The 15988-nt window shown below is 43.5% G+C and overlaps 1 protein-coding gene across 8 annotated transcripts in view; it reads left to right on the top strand.

Annotated features, from left to right (window-relative positions):
• The window catches only part of Znf664 (zinc finger protein 664), a 31380-nt gene extending 17665 nt beyond the window's left edge, over positions 1–13715 (top strand). For all 8 annotated transcript variants that reach the window (XM_041647792.1, XM_041647804.1, XM_041647827.1 and 5 more), the window contains 2 exons: positions 9823–9890; positions 10009–13715. In XM_041647792.1, coding sequence (XP_041503726.1) covers positions 10598–11383 — 786 coding nt within the window. In that variant the 5' untranslated portion in view covers positions 9823–9890; positions 10009–10597 and the 3' untranslated portion in view covers positions 11384–13715. The remainder of the gene's footprint in view (positions 1–9822; positions 9891–10008) is intronic.
• Positions 13716–15988: the final 2273 nt, after the last annotated feature.

Here is a 15988-nt window from a genome sequence, read left to right as displayed (position 1 = left end):
AGATCTGGATGGGCAGGCAGATACTTGTGCAGTTTGTCCTTTTGGTGAATCTGTTAGAAAAACCCCATCTTGCAGAAAGCTAGCTGTCAGCATTTCTTCACTAGCACCTGAGTGGTTGAGCCCTAAAGATAGACCTACAGGTGATCTTTTCTCCTGCTTTAGAACAGCCGGTGCTGTCTTGTAAGGTGAGGCTGAGGATTTAGGTGGAGAGGAACCAGAAAGGAGAGTCCCAGCAGTGTGTTTGAAAGAGCTAGCTGTGGAGTGTGAAGGACTGCAATTAGAGCTTGATTATTACAGGACCATGTAAGCTGAGACTCCTAAATAGAAGGGACTTGGAGAACAGAGCTGGCAGGGAAGCAGGTAAGGGTTGACAGTGAATCGTAGAATGGCTGGATCACTGAGAGAGTTCTGTTTGCAGGAGTACTTTAGACCATATTAGTCATGACAAGTAAAGACTATGGGATGGGGACTATTCCTTGTTGGGAGGTGGGCACACTGGAGCATCCTGAGTCCAGAGCTCTTTAGGGAATTTGTGCTGGCTCTTCACTGGCAACTGCTGGGGGTTGAAGAAACTCTAGAGAACAGACAGGAACATATTCTATAGAACCCATAGAGGGAATAAACCAGAGTGTCAAATAGAGGTTAACAGCCTGGGTGCTAGTAAAGGCTCTTGTCGTAGGCACAGGGGAACTTGTGAAAAGAGCATGGTGTGCTGTGAATTAAAATACTGGGTGAGTGTATATCCAGGACTTTCAGAAAAAATAGGGAAGCTTAGTGTCCGTTTGAGATTTGTGATCCCAGATGAAGTCTGATGACACTGTTTTGGTGCTCAGGATCATGTGCAGACAAGTAGAAAGTTGGTTTTGGAAAGACTGAGACATTGCTCAGAGTGGCATGAAAGTTAGCAGTTAAGTGTGAGACCATGGTGACCCCAGGAAGGTTGATTGGCATGAGTTTTTAAGCAGAGGTCCAGGTAAGGGCAGAGCCTGGCTGCCACCATGGGTGTGGTGGCAAAGCAGGGGCACTGTGGGAACTGAGCTAGAATAGGAAGTGGGAAAGGAGTCAGCCAATATTTCAGTGGTAGGACCAGAAATGGTTAGGAGACTGGAGATGCTGTGAGCAGAGGTGACATCATAGTGTTCACTAGGCAAAATGTTGGAATGGGGATATTTCAGTCCTGATGGACAGACAGAATGCTGGCAGACACAGAGGTTAAGCTAATCTTACCTCCTTTGTTGTGTGGGATGCTATGACCAGGTTGCATGGATTACTCAACTGTAACTGTTCACTCAATTTGGGAAATAACCAGGCCAGCTTAAAGATAAACAATTATATTTTTAATTGTTATAAGGGGAAACTCACACCGCAAGAATGAGAAGTCCGAGTTCTGCTGTGTCCGGCAGGAATCACCCAGAGAGAGTGCGCACCTGGTCCATTCCAGTTTTTTTCCTGGGCTCCAGGTAGCCACACCTTAACTAGGTTCCATTTCTTAAAAGTTAACAGAGCTTCCGTCATCACCTCCCCCTTTTGTCTAAGCAAGATCGATCCAAACCCAATACAACTATATACAATAGGAACAGATACCGAATATAAAATTACAAACAATATAAGCAATATTAAGCAAGGAACACATAACAAAAGTTTTACTAAACATTCTACTTCAAGGAGTCTAAATCTTGCATCAGAATTAAGCTATCTAATCTTCAACCCCATGGAAGATCTGAGAAAGGAAACAGTATTACTTGAGTAAGCAGGAAGTGCAGTCAAGCAACTTCCAAAATGTGCGACAATGACAGAGACAACTGGCTACCTGGGCAGTCACCCAAGTCTCATTTGCAACATTAAAGCAGCCAACTTTGGCTAAGGCCTAAAATGACTGACAGAACATTTTCAAAGGCAAAAAACTTTTCAAAACTATCTTAGCCTGACAGGATTTGACAGTCCTGTTTTATCCATTTACAGATACTGTGTATCTTTGTCCGTGGTTGAGGTATGGGCAAAAGGCCAGTTCTGCCAAGAAGAAAACAAGCTCCAGGAGTGTCTTCTGAGCAATTATGTCTTACTTCAACAGAACTCTAAGTTATTTAAATGCCATTTTTTTTACAGTTCTTTGAAGTGTTTGAAGAGTATCTGTCTATGCAGAATATAATCTCTATGTATCTAAAGAACCTGATTAGTCTAACTATAAGTATGACAAACATGGATGACTATTGATCTATAGTTCTTAATACCTATATAACTTAAAGACTAAGACAATAAACAACTGTGCAATAAATGAGGACAATGACCTCCAAATGTAAACAATGTAAAAGTATCTTGATCAGAGGTAGAAATGTACACTGCAGTATTGTAAATATATATCAATATATAAAAAATGTTTTAAATGGGTAGAAGCATGCATGCATACAATATTCAATATTATTTAACTTTGTATCAATATATAAGAATCTATACCAATGTAATTATCTATAAAAAATAACTCACAAACCAATCCATCGCTTTTTGACAGCAGGCATAGGACTTTTTAATTTCCCTGGCATGACACATTCTTCACAGTAACTGGGAATGACTAGACCACATTCCTCACGGGGGCCTGCAAGAGGACCCCCACAGTGTTTCCCCGATAGTATCGGGTTGCCTTGTCTATCTTCATTGACCTACATTTATTGGTTCAGTGTCGGCCTTTGCCACACCTCCTACATATACCTGAAGGCTGAGTCCTCCTATTTTTGTCATTCCCAGAGGATGCATTATTCCTAGAAATCTGTAGTCTACGATCCCTTTTCATATGTCCCATTCTACCACAATTAAAACATTTGGTATTTTGATGTCTTCTCTTACCATTGGAAATGCTTTTTCTACCCAAACTTCAGTACCATAGTCAAGTGTCTTGACATTTATTGTATGCAAGACCCATTTATCTATGGATACTGATCTGATCTTTAAAGGTCCCAGGATCGTTTCACATTCTATGTTGGCATTCTCATAAGCCAAAGATTTAATTATTATATGTCTAACTTCTGGGTCAGTTACCCTATTTGTACAGCCCTAGTTAGTATTTGCAAAAAGTCACTAAGGTTCTCTCTAACTCTGTTTAACCCTAAGGTATGATTTAACTCTTCTCTGGTTCCTGAATTCTGTCCCAAGCCTTTAAAGCTGCTGTGGTACATAGGGACAGGGTGTGGTCATCATAAAGAGCTTGATCCTGAGGATCAGAGTAAAGTCCTTTACCTAGAATTTGATCTAGGGAAATTTCAATTTCTTTTGTTTTTTCTTATTGTTCTAAAATTCTTGCTTCCTCTTTAAGAAAGCATTTCCAATGCAATTGTGGCCTATTTTCTAGTACTGCTGATATTAACTGAGCCGAATCGTGAGGTTTGGCTGTTACTGAAAGCCCAGATTTTGGCCGTCTTCCTAACAAAGGAAGAATATAGTCCGTAAGCCACTTTTAATTTCTTTTAGATTAGTCATATGTATGGGCTCCCATGTATATTCCTTGACTACTTTTAGGGTATTTGGAGCCAGATACTTTTTCTGATGTTATTACTGGAAACGCAGGTAGAACTCCGGGGAAGCTATCCCAGAGGTTTTTATGCACTGACGAGGTTAAATTTTTGCCTTTTTACCTTTTGCTCCTGGTCATCAAAGTCAATAATTCCCTCAATCTTTTCAAATCTGTTTACCACTGCTTTTTGTAATGTGTGGACCTCCTGTCCGGTATTCTGCTCTAATGCCCTCATTGAGGATTTCAAGGTATGAAGTCTGTCCAGTAGAGACAATGTCTCATCCTTGGACATAATCTTCATGGCATGCATATTACCTTTTTGGAGAGACGTTTTATCAGTCAATCTGTCATACCCCTTTGACAGAGTCCGATTAATACAATCAACCGTGTGAATTCTTTGAAATAATGTTTCAGCACCCACTGTCATGGACTGGGTTTTATGTGCCAAATCAGCTTTTCCAGAGTGCTGAATCTCTCTTTAAATGAATTACTTTTATGTGCCAAATCAGCTGTTTCCTCCCCCAGAGTGCTGGATCTCTCTTTAAATAAATGACTTTTATGTGCCAAATCAGCTGTTTCCTCCTCCAGAGTGCTGAATCTCTCTTTAAATAAATTATTATCAGTCTACCTTTTCCAAAAATATCCCAGTTGACCGAGTCTTATTAAGTAAAGTTCTAGTATCCTCCTTCATATGTGCAATCTCTTTTTTGAAAAGTTTGTTACCAGTCTGTATCATTTCTAAAAGCACCTCATTCGACTGAGTTTTGTTATTCAAAGTGTTTGTATTTTCCTTTAGATGTATGACCTCCTTTTTAAGAAGTTTTGTGCCTTGTTTAAAAGCACCTCAGCTGACTGAAAATTGTTTGTTAAGGTGGTTGTGTCCTTTTTCAGATTTCCAACTTCTTTCCTAAGAAGCCTGGATTCAGTCTGTAAAGACTGCATCATTTTTCTATTATCAAACCATATTTTTTTAATTTTTTTATTATTTTATTATTATTATTTATTATGTATACAATATTCTGTCTGTGTGTATGTCTGCAGGCCAGAAGAGGGCACCAGACCTCGTTACAGATGGTTATGAGCCACCATGTGGTTGCTGGGAATTGAACTCAGGACCTTTGAAAGAGCAGGCAATGCTCTTAACCACTGAGCCATCTCTCCAGCCCCTATTTTTAAGAAAAAAATATTGAGCCGGGCGGTGGTGGCGCACGCCTTTAATCCCAGCACTCGGGAGGCAGAAGCAGGCGGATCTCTGTGAGTTCGAGACCAGCCTGGTCTACAGAGCTAGTTCCAGGACAGGCTCCAAAGCTACAGAGAAACCCTGCCTCAAAAAACCAAAAAAAAAGAAAAAAATATTAAGGACAAAACTAAGCCCTAGAAATAAGAATAGTGATGTAGAAGAGGCATCATATGCATCTTGTAAGACCTCACACATGGTATAAGTGAAAGGCTATTGAAACCTTGGATGGTTAGATTGTCTGACATATTGCCCTTTTATAATCAGTAACTTATTAATTATATTTAGAATAATAAAGCTCACCTGTGGTTTAATCAGCTGGAGTAGGTGCAAGACTGTGTGTTCTGTTAAAGTCTCTGGCTTTTCAACAGCCACACGAGACAGTCGGCAGAGGGAGGCGGGCACCTCTCACTCTGACGGTGGTGGCGAGATGGGCTGGGTGCGGGCTCCTCAATCGTTGCCCTCAGTGGCGGTGGCTGCTCTGGACACCTCAGCCCTTTTTGCCTTGGCCTCCCACATCCCCGCACTGCCTGAGCTTCTGTGAGCCCAGAAAAAACTAGACCCGGAAATCAGCCAGTAGCAGCTAAATAGGACCACTGTGTGGGAATTCTATGCTGTGGCTGGCCAGATCCGCCAAAGAATCAAGCGGCCCCACTTTGAGCACCACCTGTAACTGTTCATTTGATTCGAGAAATAACCAGGCTAGCTTAAAGTTAAACAGTTATATTTTTAATTGTTATAAGGGGAAACTCACGCCACAAGAAGTCAGAATTCCCCTGTGTCTGGCAAGAATCACCCAGAGAGAGCGCGCACCTGGTCCGTCCCAGTTTTTTTCCTGGGCTCCAGGTAACCACCCCTTAACTAGGTTCCACTTCTTAAAGGAGATTGGTTAACAGAGCCTTCCCCATCACTCAGCTGAATTGTGAGAGTTCTGATTTGTGTCTTTCTCAGGACTTTATTACAGCAGTTGTATATGCAGAGGCCTCTCAGGCTTTTTATGAAAATTCCAGGTGAATTTCAAAGTAAACAAAGGAACAAATGGACTCCTAGGAATTTGAATGCCACCTGCTGCATGTTCTTGTTTCTGGTCATTCCCAGAGCTAGTCTCTGATTTGACTGCAGATTACTAATTGCTATTGGTCTTGGCAGCCTGAACATGTGTGACCCTCCTTTCATTTTCCCCAAGTAGAACAAAGCACAGAGCACCATAGTCTTTAGCTCCCAGAGCCAGCTCCTTCTAAAAGCCATATACATTATCTCAATTTGTAAAATAGATGTACAGCCGTGTTGGGACCTATGTGCCAGGTCTGGTGCTAAGGGAGGATGTGTCTAAATCCCTTTCTTTTCATTTCATTCAGCATATGTACCTCACTCAGGTTTCCCAGCTTTGGAAAACCATGATTTTCCTACCTCTATTCCAACTGTTATCAGCTCTCAGCTGCTCTGCATACATCTTCCCATGATGTTCTAAGAGTTACTTCCAAGGGTGCCATCCAGCCAACCTCACCTGGCTAGTTTCTAGTTTCCTCTCAGTCAGTAGGGACAGCTGTGTGCCTGTGTGGAAGTCCTGACCTCTGCCTGTTTCACAGTAGCTGGCTGAAGTTGGAGGCTGTGTGTGTGGCTGCAGCTTTCCAGTAACCTAACGGGGGTACCCCTACCCAGGTGTCCATGTAAATGTTGCACAGTTACAGCCTACCATCCTCTGCTCTACCTCAGAGAACTGGCACCTACATTCTCCTAGTCCCTGCCCCACAGTGTGCCGCCTCCCCAGCTGCTGCTGTATGGCAACTGTGCACCCTTGCTCTTCATTACTGGGTAGAAACTCTGGGCCGATGTAGGGAAATCCCTCAGAAATTCAAGAGCTCTTCTTTTTCAGTCAATAAACTTAAACTTTCTGGTCAACTGTGCATGTACCAGGGAACGCTAAAGGAAGCCATTTTTTCCAATGTCACTACCAGCAGCTCTTCCTCCACAGCCTGATTTTTAACTTTTTTTCTAAGCAGAGGGTCTATCACTCAAGTTTTGCCTCAGGCTAGGTCTCATTTGGAGTATCTGTGTCTGCTCTGTTCTCTTCTCCTGATCTTCCTCCCTGGAGCCTAAGAGGAGAAGGAGTACAGGTGTAGTAGCAGCAATACAAAACTATGTGTAGCTTTGTGGCCTGACAGCCTCTGAAGGAAGTCTGCCATCAGCTGTTCCCCGTCCCACCTGTCCTGTCTATGTTCCACCATCAGAATCTCCTTTGCAGTGCCACAGTCTAGAGCCTCTTTTTGGTATCCTTTTCTGTCATTTAAGACTCATTTCTTGACCTCTTGCCTCGTGGCACCGGTCCTCAATTGCACCTTCAGTGTGAGGGTCAGTTTGAGTAGGCAGGCATACCAAGTAGGCTCTGCTGGTTTGAGGATGAGGAATAAGGCTAAGTCCTAAGCATTCTCAAAGCCAAGCTTTTAAACCCGCAGGCACGTCACTGAGCCACACCTTTGTCTATAGAGGTCTAATCTGCAGAGCTTTGTCTAGTATTTAGACCTTGGGCTGCTTCCCTAGCACGTTTTCTGAAGTTTCGTTTGGTTTGGATTTTTTTTTTTGTTGTTGTTGTTGTTGTTGTTTTGTTTTTTGTTTTTTGTTTTGTTTTTGTCTCTTTTGTTTTTGTTTTGTTTTGTTTCCTAAAAATTATGACTGGGGTTGACTCAGAGAAAGACCAGTGGCTGGCTTCCTTTGTCCTCTGCCCTGCCTTTCTCAGCTCTTCTGAGATACTAGGTGTAGGCTCAACTGGAGTTTCATTAATATCATGGCACCCCTGGGTAGTGGTATGCCTGGTCCTCAGCCTTTTTTGCTGTTGCTGAAGAATTTTGGTTAGGGGAAGTTTTCTTGGCAACTGAGTCAGATACACAGTGTTCTTCCACATCCTTCTCTGTACTCTGAATTCAGTGGTTTGAAAGGCTTGCCCTTTGTGCTTTTTGCTTTGCCTGCCTTTATTTTTTCTTACTTTGCTTCTAAAGACCATATCATCATGCCACTCCTGTGGATGTAGGGTGACCCAAGACTAAACATTGCTTTATGTAGTAAAGTGGCATTTCCCTGTAGGTACAGTTCCCATATGCCACCCAGTACCCTCTCCTTTTAGCTATTGGTTTATTTATATCAGGTTCCAAAGGAAGAGCTGCTGTTGTAGGGTGGTCCAACTGTCTTTGATCCAGAGCCCCACCCCTTGCACGCTTGGCCTCTTGCACAAACAGGGTAATAGCTTGTCTATACAGCCTGGTTCAGGTTTCTCTGCCTGTTTCCTGGCAGCTTACCCCAGAGGTTCAGTTTGACCTGGACAGTGATCACTGACTTGTTGTGAGGATCTCACAGCCCTAACACTTTGACTCAGAGCAAACCAATTAATTTTGCCATCTCTCTGTTGACATTTTTGGTCACCTACCATGTACATATGAAGCAATTGTTAAGTGTCATTTTAGGGGCCATAGAGATGGCTCAGTGGTTAGGCACTCTTATTGTTCTTCCTGAGAACTGGGGTTTAGTTCCCAGCACCCACATCAAATAGCTCCCAACCACCTGTAACTCTTAACGTCAGAGGATCTGACACCTTTTCCTAGCTTACACACACACGCACACACGGCATGTATACATATAGCCATAAAAAAACTAAAACCTTTTTAGAAGTCTCCTGTTTAATGGAGCCTTTTTAAGAGTTGTGGAGATGGCTCAGTAATTAAAAGCAGATGTTTAAATCTGTAGACCTTGGTAAAGTTGAGTATGGGCACAAGCATGCTATGTGTGTATGTATGTTGTATGTCGCTCATACAGTGAAATGGAAGGTGAAGACAAAAGACTCCTTACGAGCTCCCAGGCCAGCTAGCCTGACAGCGCATAATGACAAAACAAAAGTCTGTCTCAAACAAGGTGGAAACTAAAAACCAACTCTTGAGGTTTTTCTCTGACATCATGTGTGCCATGTCACATGTGTGCATACACATGCACAAAGAAAATACTTATTGATGCCATTTTATTCATTAATTGATGTATCACTGTATAAAATGTATGCAAAAATGTATGATGAAAAAATTGCTGACATAGCCTCAGATAATTTCCAGTGAGTGTATTAGGGATTTTGCTTCTTTTGTTTCCTCCTCATCAACCTATTTTTGTCCCCTCTACTATCAGAAGCCTTAAATAAGGCAATGGCAAATGTTTTCCCATCTGCTCTCTAGAATGAGACAGCCCTGGTGGGGTATGAGCAGGAGTCCTAAAGGATCATAGACATGCTTAGCAAGTACTACCTGCCAGAGCATGGTGGTAAGCAACATGTCAAGTTCACTCCTCAGTACTCACATCCCAGTACAGGAGGGTTCAAAATCCAGGGAAACAAAGAAAATAATTACAAGTTGTATGTGCTTTGAAGAAACCGAATAAGATTAACTGCTAGGGGCCTCCTTTACTTAGGGAAGTGGGAGCTGACACGGCTCATGGGAGAGTGAATCCAACCTTGGGAGCAGTATGGAAAGGCCATAATGCAGGGTGAAGTTGGGTTGTGTGAGAACTGAAGAGAAAAGCCAAGTACAGAAATCAGAGAGGACCAGGCAGGCCATGCAAGGCTTCAGTGCCAGGGTAAGGTTCGGAAGGTCTTGATTAGCATGCCAGGAAGACCTTATGAATGGTTCAGCTAGGGAATGTTTGATATTCATATGCTGTATCTTCTTTCTCATATGTGGGGTCAATCTTTCAAAGCAGAAATACTTTTTTTTTTTTCTGGATGTTTTGGTTTTTCAAGAGAGGGTTTCTCTGTAGCTTTAGAGCCTGTCCTGGAACTAGCTCTTGTAAACCAGGTTGGCTTTGAACTCAGAGATCCATCTGCCTCTGCCTTCTGAGTGCTGGGATTAAAGGTATGCCCCACCACTGCCTGGCGGAGATACTTTTTCTTGTTCTTGTGCAGGACAGCTATTCTTTGAATTTGTTTATGGGTCTTGGGAGGAATTCTCTTCTATCAGATTTTCCTTGATGTTCACATAATTGATAAGCTGTAATTGATCACATACTTGGCCTAGAACAGGAGTGTAATATCTTCAAATTCTCTTCTCAGACCTGCAAGTCCAAGAGACATCGTCCCGCTGGAAGATAAGAGAACTGTCTCTTCAGGATTGAAAAAAGGTGTGTGTGTGGTCATCTCCCATTCCCCTCTGTTCCATTAAAGTAGCATTAATCCTGAAATCAATGGATGTTTCTGGGCAGAAAGGACATTGCATGTTGATTATTGTTTGTATTACAGAAAACCAGCGTGCTACTCTATAGAGTTCCCAGGAGCAAGACTGGCTGTGCCTGGAGCCAAGGAACCTTCATGCTATCAAGGCCTGCCATCTGATGGGCAGAAGGCAGAGCGACATTCTGACTCAACTGAAGGTGCTGCCAGGGCTCACCACCAGCTGGCACCTTCTGCCCTGGGGAAACAGATCACACTACACAGGCTTTGTTTTATGAGTGAAAAGTAGAAGAGTACTGAACATCAGAAAGACTCTGGGGGTTCGAAACAAAGGCTTACTCCTTCCTGCCCCTGGAATGTTGACTGCAAAGGATCTAAAGGAAAGAAAGCTCTGTGCTGGTGAGCTGTGGGATTCATATGAAAGTCAGTGTGACTTCATAATCAGTAAGAGCTCTGAGTGAGGAACACTATGCAGGAAGAAGCCTTCCACAGAAAGACAGGCAGGGAGAAGCTGAGGTTGATGGTAAGCTTGCCCAATAGAGCAAGCCTGAGATAGATTGCCAAGATGGCAAAATAATAGGCTTTATGAAGTAGCAGTCCTGAAACTCATAGTTGTAAGGACACTTTCTTCTCTAAGTCACGATACCAAATAGGAAAAATGATCTACAAGTGCCCCATGTGCAGGGAATTTTTCTCTGAGAGAGCAGATCTTTTTATGCATCAGAAAATCCACACAGCAGAGAAACCCCATAAATGTGACAAGTGTGATAAGGGTTTCTTTCACATATCAGAACTTCATATTCATTGGCGAGACCACACAGGAGAGAAGGTCTACAAATGTGATGACTGTGGTAAAGATTTTAGCACGACAACAAAACTTAATAGACATAAGAAAATTCACACTGTGGAAAAGCCCTATAAATGCTATGAGTGTGGCAAAGCCTTCAACTGGAGCTCCCATCTTCAAATCCACATGAGAGTCCACACTGGCGAGAAGCCATATGTCTGCAGTGAGTGTGGGAGGGGCTTCAGTAATAGTTCTAATCTTTGTATGCACCAGAGAGTTCACACTGGGGAAAAGCCCTTCAAATGTGAAGAGTGTGGGAAAGCCTTCAGGCACACCTCCAGCCTCTGCATGCATCAAAGAGTCCACACTGGAGAGAAGCCCTATAAATGTTATGAGTGTGGGAAGGCCTTCAGTCAGAGCTCCAGCCTCTGCATCCACCAGAGAGTGCACACAGGGGAGAAGCCCTATAGGTGTTGTGGGTGTGGGAAGGCCTTCAGTCAGAGCTCCAGCCTCTGCATCCACCAGAGAGTACACACAGGGGAGAAACCTTTTAAGTGTGATGAGTGTGGCAAGGCCTTCAGCCAGAGTACAAGCCTTTGCATCCACCAGAGAGTACACACCAAGGAGAGAAACCATCTCAAGATATCAGTTATATAAAGATGTTTTGCTAAGAATTAAAAATTTTAAACCCATAAGTGCCACTAGGAAGGAAACCCAAATCCACCTACACTGACCCTGAGAACATCTACAGTAGTCCCCAGAAAACATTCTTTCTGAGGAGGTTTTGGTGAGGTTGTGATTTTCTGAACTTGGAATTCTTTGTATGTGCCCAAGATGGAGGATTGTGTCCCTGTCACAGGTATGGTGTTTCTTGGGACTCTGGCAACATGCCTCGGCAGTTGAAATAATGCTCAAAACTCATGAGTCTTGCTCAGTCTCTTGAGTCACCTTTTATCTGTGCTGTGCTTCTAGGCAACATCAGACACCCCCTTTTGGAGCACATGCTTCTTCCTCTATTTAAGCCTACCTACCGGTCAGTGCATTTAAAGATGGACAGCTCCCTTGAAGGCTGCATCCTGGTATTTCTGAGGTTGCCACTTGAGTCAACCCTGACATAGCTTTTCATATATCTGATTATTTCTGAATCCACCTTACCTCATGTCCTCAGAGTACCTTTAAACACCTACCCCTTCCTAGATGGCATTAAATTTCATTTCAGATTTTAGGAGAGTCATAAAATGCACTCACTCAGCCGATCAGGAAATCACTGGCAGATGTACATGCTCTGGAACTTTTCTTTAGTTTGTGAACTCTGCTAATCACTGTGTCTCTAAGTTAAACTTATTTTCTAGTGGCTGCGTCACATGCTTTAACTTGAAATTTTCTTTAAGTAGCTGAATGTATATATCAGGGAGGAAGAAGCAAGCAAACTGAGCTTGTCTGCTTCAAGAGTGACCCTCTTGGGCTCCTTTTAGAAGTGGTGGGATTCCCTACCAGCTGGGGAGGCCTTGGGAGGGCTAATTGGGGAGTCACTGAGGATGAATCTATCATCTCAGGCAATAATGTGTAGGTGTCATCATGGATCACATACAGTTCTTTTTAGGCATGAGTGTGTGTTGCTAATCCATCATCCTCATCATTCACTGAGTATTTATTGAATGCCTCCTGGGTGTCGGACATGTACTGGGTGCTGGGAATGCCACTGGATCATGAGATTCACCTCTGGAGGAGGGAGACAGGATAAGCAAGTTAACACATAAATAATGTAGTTTGCGGTAGTGATTAAATGCTATGAGAAATAAACTAGGTGGTATGTAGAGGGGGGTGGGGGGCAGGTAGCAAGGGTCAGGTACTCTGCGCTGAAGGTGCTGGGGCTAGATGAAGGGAGCAGTGACAGTACACAGCACAGGTGCTGCTGGCTCTGGAGATGCAGGTGCTGGAGGTAGTTTGCGGGGAGGGGAGGCGCTGAGCCATGAGCTTAGTGGCTAGCATTAATGGGCCTGTAGTGTTTGTTTTGTTTCTACTGACTGATGCTAAAACTCTCGGAGGAACTCAAGGGATGTTGAGAAGACCAAAAGTCCCCAGTGACACCAACACAAAGCTCCCATTTCCGTTTCCTTCTCATTCCTGTTCTCAGTCTCCCACATGCAGTCATTTGCTCAGGAAGTCTTTGGAGAAACTAATGACCTGTAAGTCTGAAGTGGGTGACTGGCTTGGTGGCTTCTGCCAGCCATTTAATGCTGAAGAAAGAACTTCCCATATGGTCAGAAATACGAGACTGCTTAGTTTTTCTCTGCAGGTTTGTTTTTTGTTTTGTTTTGTTTTGCTTTTTAGGTGTTTGGCTAGAAGAGGATTTTGTAAAACTGAAGCCTTGGTGCATAGAGGAGGCTTCTTGGAGCACACAGTCAGTGGGTCGTGTTTGGGGATGACTCTGTGATCATGCACTTCAGTGCAGACACCTTCCGGCAAGCCTCTGACCCACTGATCACTCACTGCCTTCCCCTCTCCAGAGAGGACTGTTGGCTAGCAAAGCCCCTTCCTGGCCTCACAGCCACCACAGCAATTTACTGTAGTGTCTTACACTTCAATGTCACCACAGCGTGGAGCATTAGAGGAAAACCTAGACTTTTAGTTGATAGAGAGCCAGTTGAAATATCATCAATAGAATTTTAGTTTTAGGAAAAATTGGTTTGATTTCTAGCTTTATTACTATTAGGTATGTAAGCTTGGGCAAATCGCTTAAGGTCTAGTTTTCTCACAGAATGAGGACACTGGACTAAATGATTTCCCAATTTCCAGCTAGTCCTAGAGTTCTATATTTCTACATAGTTGAATTATTTTATCATGCTGTTGCTGGGGAATACAACTAACACTTTTGAAGCTACTAATTTTATGTCAAGCTTTAAAGTCCATAATTGTTATCTTCAGAAAATATTATTTGACCTACAGTATGTCTAAATCAATTTAATAAAATCACTTTATAATAGGACCCAATGTTTCCTGTGTGGTATATAAGTTCAGTAGTCCTGGAGCTTGGGATTGGCTGTCCTTGTGTTGTAGAATAGGTTTTCATATGAAATTTAATCTTAAAATGTTGGTAGAACTCATATTCTGTGCATGTCATTTCTGTCATCTTCCTGAACCCTTGGGCATGTCGATGAGCCCATTCTTGTCTGTTATGACTGGTGCACATTTGGTGCATATATGTGATCCATCGTGAAGCAGCCATCAGCTCTGAGGAACAAGTCTACATTCAGGTCCCTGAGATGGAAATGACAGCTGCCTACTCTCCAAAGGGAATGAATGGGGTTTGGGAGGGATGATAGTGGGGACCTTCTGGTGCCTGGGTACAAGGTCCGCAAGGAAGGACTTGAAATCTGTAACAGGATGCACCTAGTCCTCTCAGATGGTATACCTCAAGGGCATGTGTGTGAGTGGGGTGCTCTTTGACTTGGGCCTGCACATGTCCCCACCTTTTAGCCGGTGTGGCTCTAGTATTTAGAGCCACACACTCAACTGTTTTTCTGTGCTATTATCTTCAGAAGGTTGAAGTGAATAGGAGGCAAGGATCAGAAGCAGATGGAAGAGTGCTCAGTGAAGTCAGCATGGGGAGATGTGAATAGCTGATACCTCGCAGGGCAAGAGCTAGGCAGAAGGCAAGACCAGGCTCAGGTGGTGCAGCACGTACCAGCCTTTCACAGTGCCTTCATTGCCTGCCTACCTGTAGACTAGCTGAAAACACCTAGCAAGGTCAGAGATGTTTAGTTGTGGAGTGGTCATCTGGTGTGCACAGGGCCCTGGATTTGATTCTTAGCACTGCAGAAAATTCTCCAGATATCCAACTCACCTAATGCTAAGTCTGTGTGGACTGCCAGCAAGGATGTGACTGAAGTTTCCATCTGGGTGCAGGTGGGTGAAACTTGTTTTTGGAATAAGGCAACTACATTTGCAATTCTTGTGTAGGTGAACTTTTGCATTCCATTCTTTCTGTTTTTTCTCAAGACAGTTTTCTTTGCATAACTGCCGTGTCTGTCCTAGAACTTGTTTTGTAGACAAGACTGACCTTGATCTACCTGCCTCTGCCTGGGATTAAAGGCATGTGCCTGCCTGGCTTTTCATTCCATTTTCATCTCTGCTCTTATATTTGTATTTCCTGAATGATGCTTCTGGAAACATGCTCCCTCTAAGTCCCATTTGCCCTCACCAAGTTCTATTGGCCCTGGTCATGCTCAGCCCTGAATCAGTGGGTGGTTTTGTTTTGAGAGATTGACAGTCTTCTGGGACCTGTGGGGTTTCTTTTGTTTTGTTTTGTTTTTTGGTTTTTGTTTTGCTTTTTTGAGATAGGGTTTCTCTGTGTTGCTTTGGCTATCCTGGAACTCACTCTGTAGACCATTCTGGCCTCGAACTGAGATCTGCCTGCCTCTGCCTCCTGGGTGCTGGGATTAAAGGCGTGTACCACCTGGCTTTGGATGGCCTCTTTATTCCATTCTCCTGCAGCACCCCCTCCCACCCCAGTACTTCTGGGGCTTGCTTACTCAGTGCCTGCCTTGCTTGTGTCTTTGGAGTCATTGGCTGCTTTCTAGGTCTGGACCTGGCACACCTGGCAGGGCAGGATTGAATGAATGGATGGGTATAGCTGCTTTTGCACTTCTAGAGGGAATGTCTGTGCATTGCCTCTTTGGCCACAGGGATGTTCTGTTCTGTGACTAAAGTTGGGTCATGAGAGTCTTTTAGCCCTGCTGGGGTTGGAACCCAGGCCCTTGAGCATCATGGCAAGTGCTCTGCCTGCTGGCAGAGATCTACTGGAGAACAAAGGTAACACCCAGGACCACAGTACCAAGCATGCCATTTTGTGAGATCAGCTCTCAATGCCATCGGTCACTAGATCCAGCCATGACATCTATCTTCAAATTGTTGAGCTGAAGTCAGTGAATATTTTTTTATTCAGTTTGTGTCTGATCTGGCTTTTATCCTTGGCAAAGGAAGACTCCACATTGATGCAGCCTAGTCCCAAACCTTGAAATCCTGGATTCATGTTCCAATCCTAGAAATCCTTCCATATAGGGGCCTGGTAAGAGTGCAGTACATATCAGGAGAGGATGGGGCATTTCAAACTTTTGCCTGCATTATGTATAAATAAAGACTGCCTGAAGATCTGAGAGTAAGACAGTCCCACTAGTCATCCTTACAGACCAGATTATGGTAACACACCTTTAACCCCAGGAACCACACTAGTTGCCATAGAAACCAGGCAGTCCACGC

Source organism: Microtus oregoni, unplaced genomic scaffold, assembly GCF_018167655.1.
Source record: "Microtus oregoni isolate MIOR12 unplaced genomic scaffold, Mior012 000003F_ref0000135, whole genome shotgun sequence".
In the NCBI taxonomy this organism is placed as follows: Eukaryota; Metazoa; Chordata; class Mammalia; order Rodentia; family Cricetidae; genus Microtus; species Microtus oregoni.
This window is presented reverse-complemented; position numbering and strand designations above follow the sequence as displayed.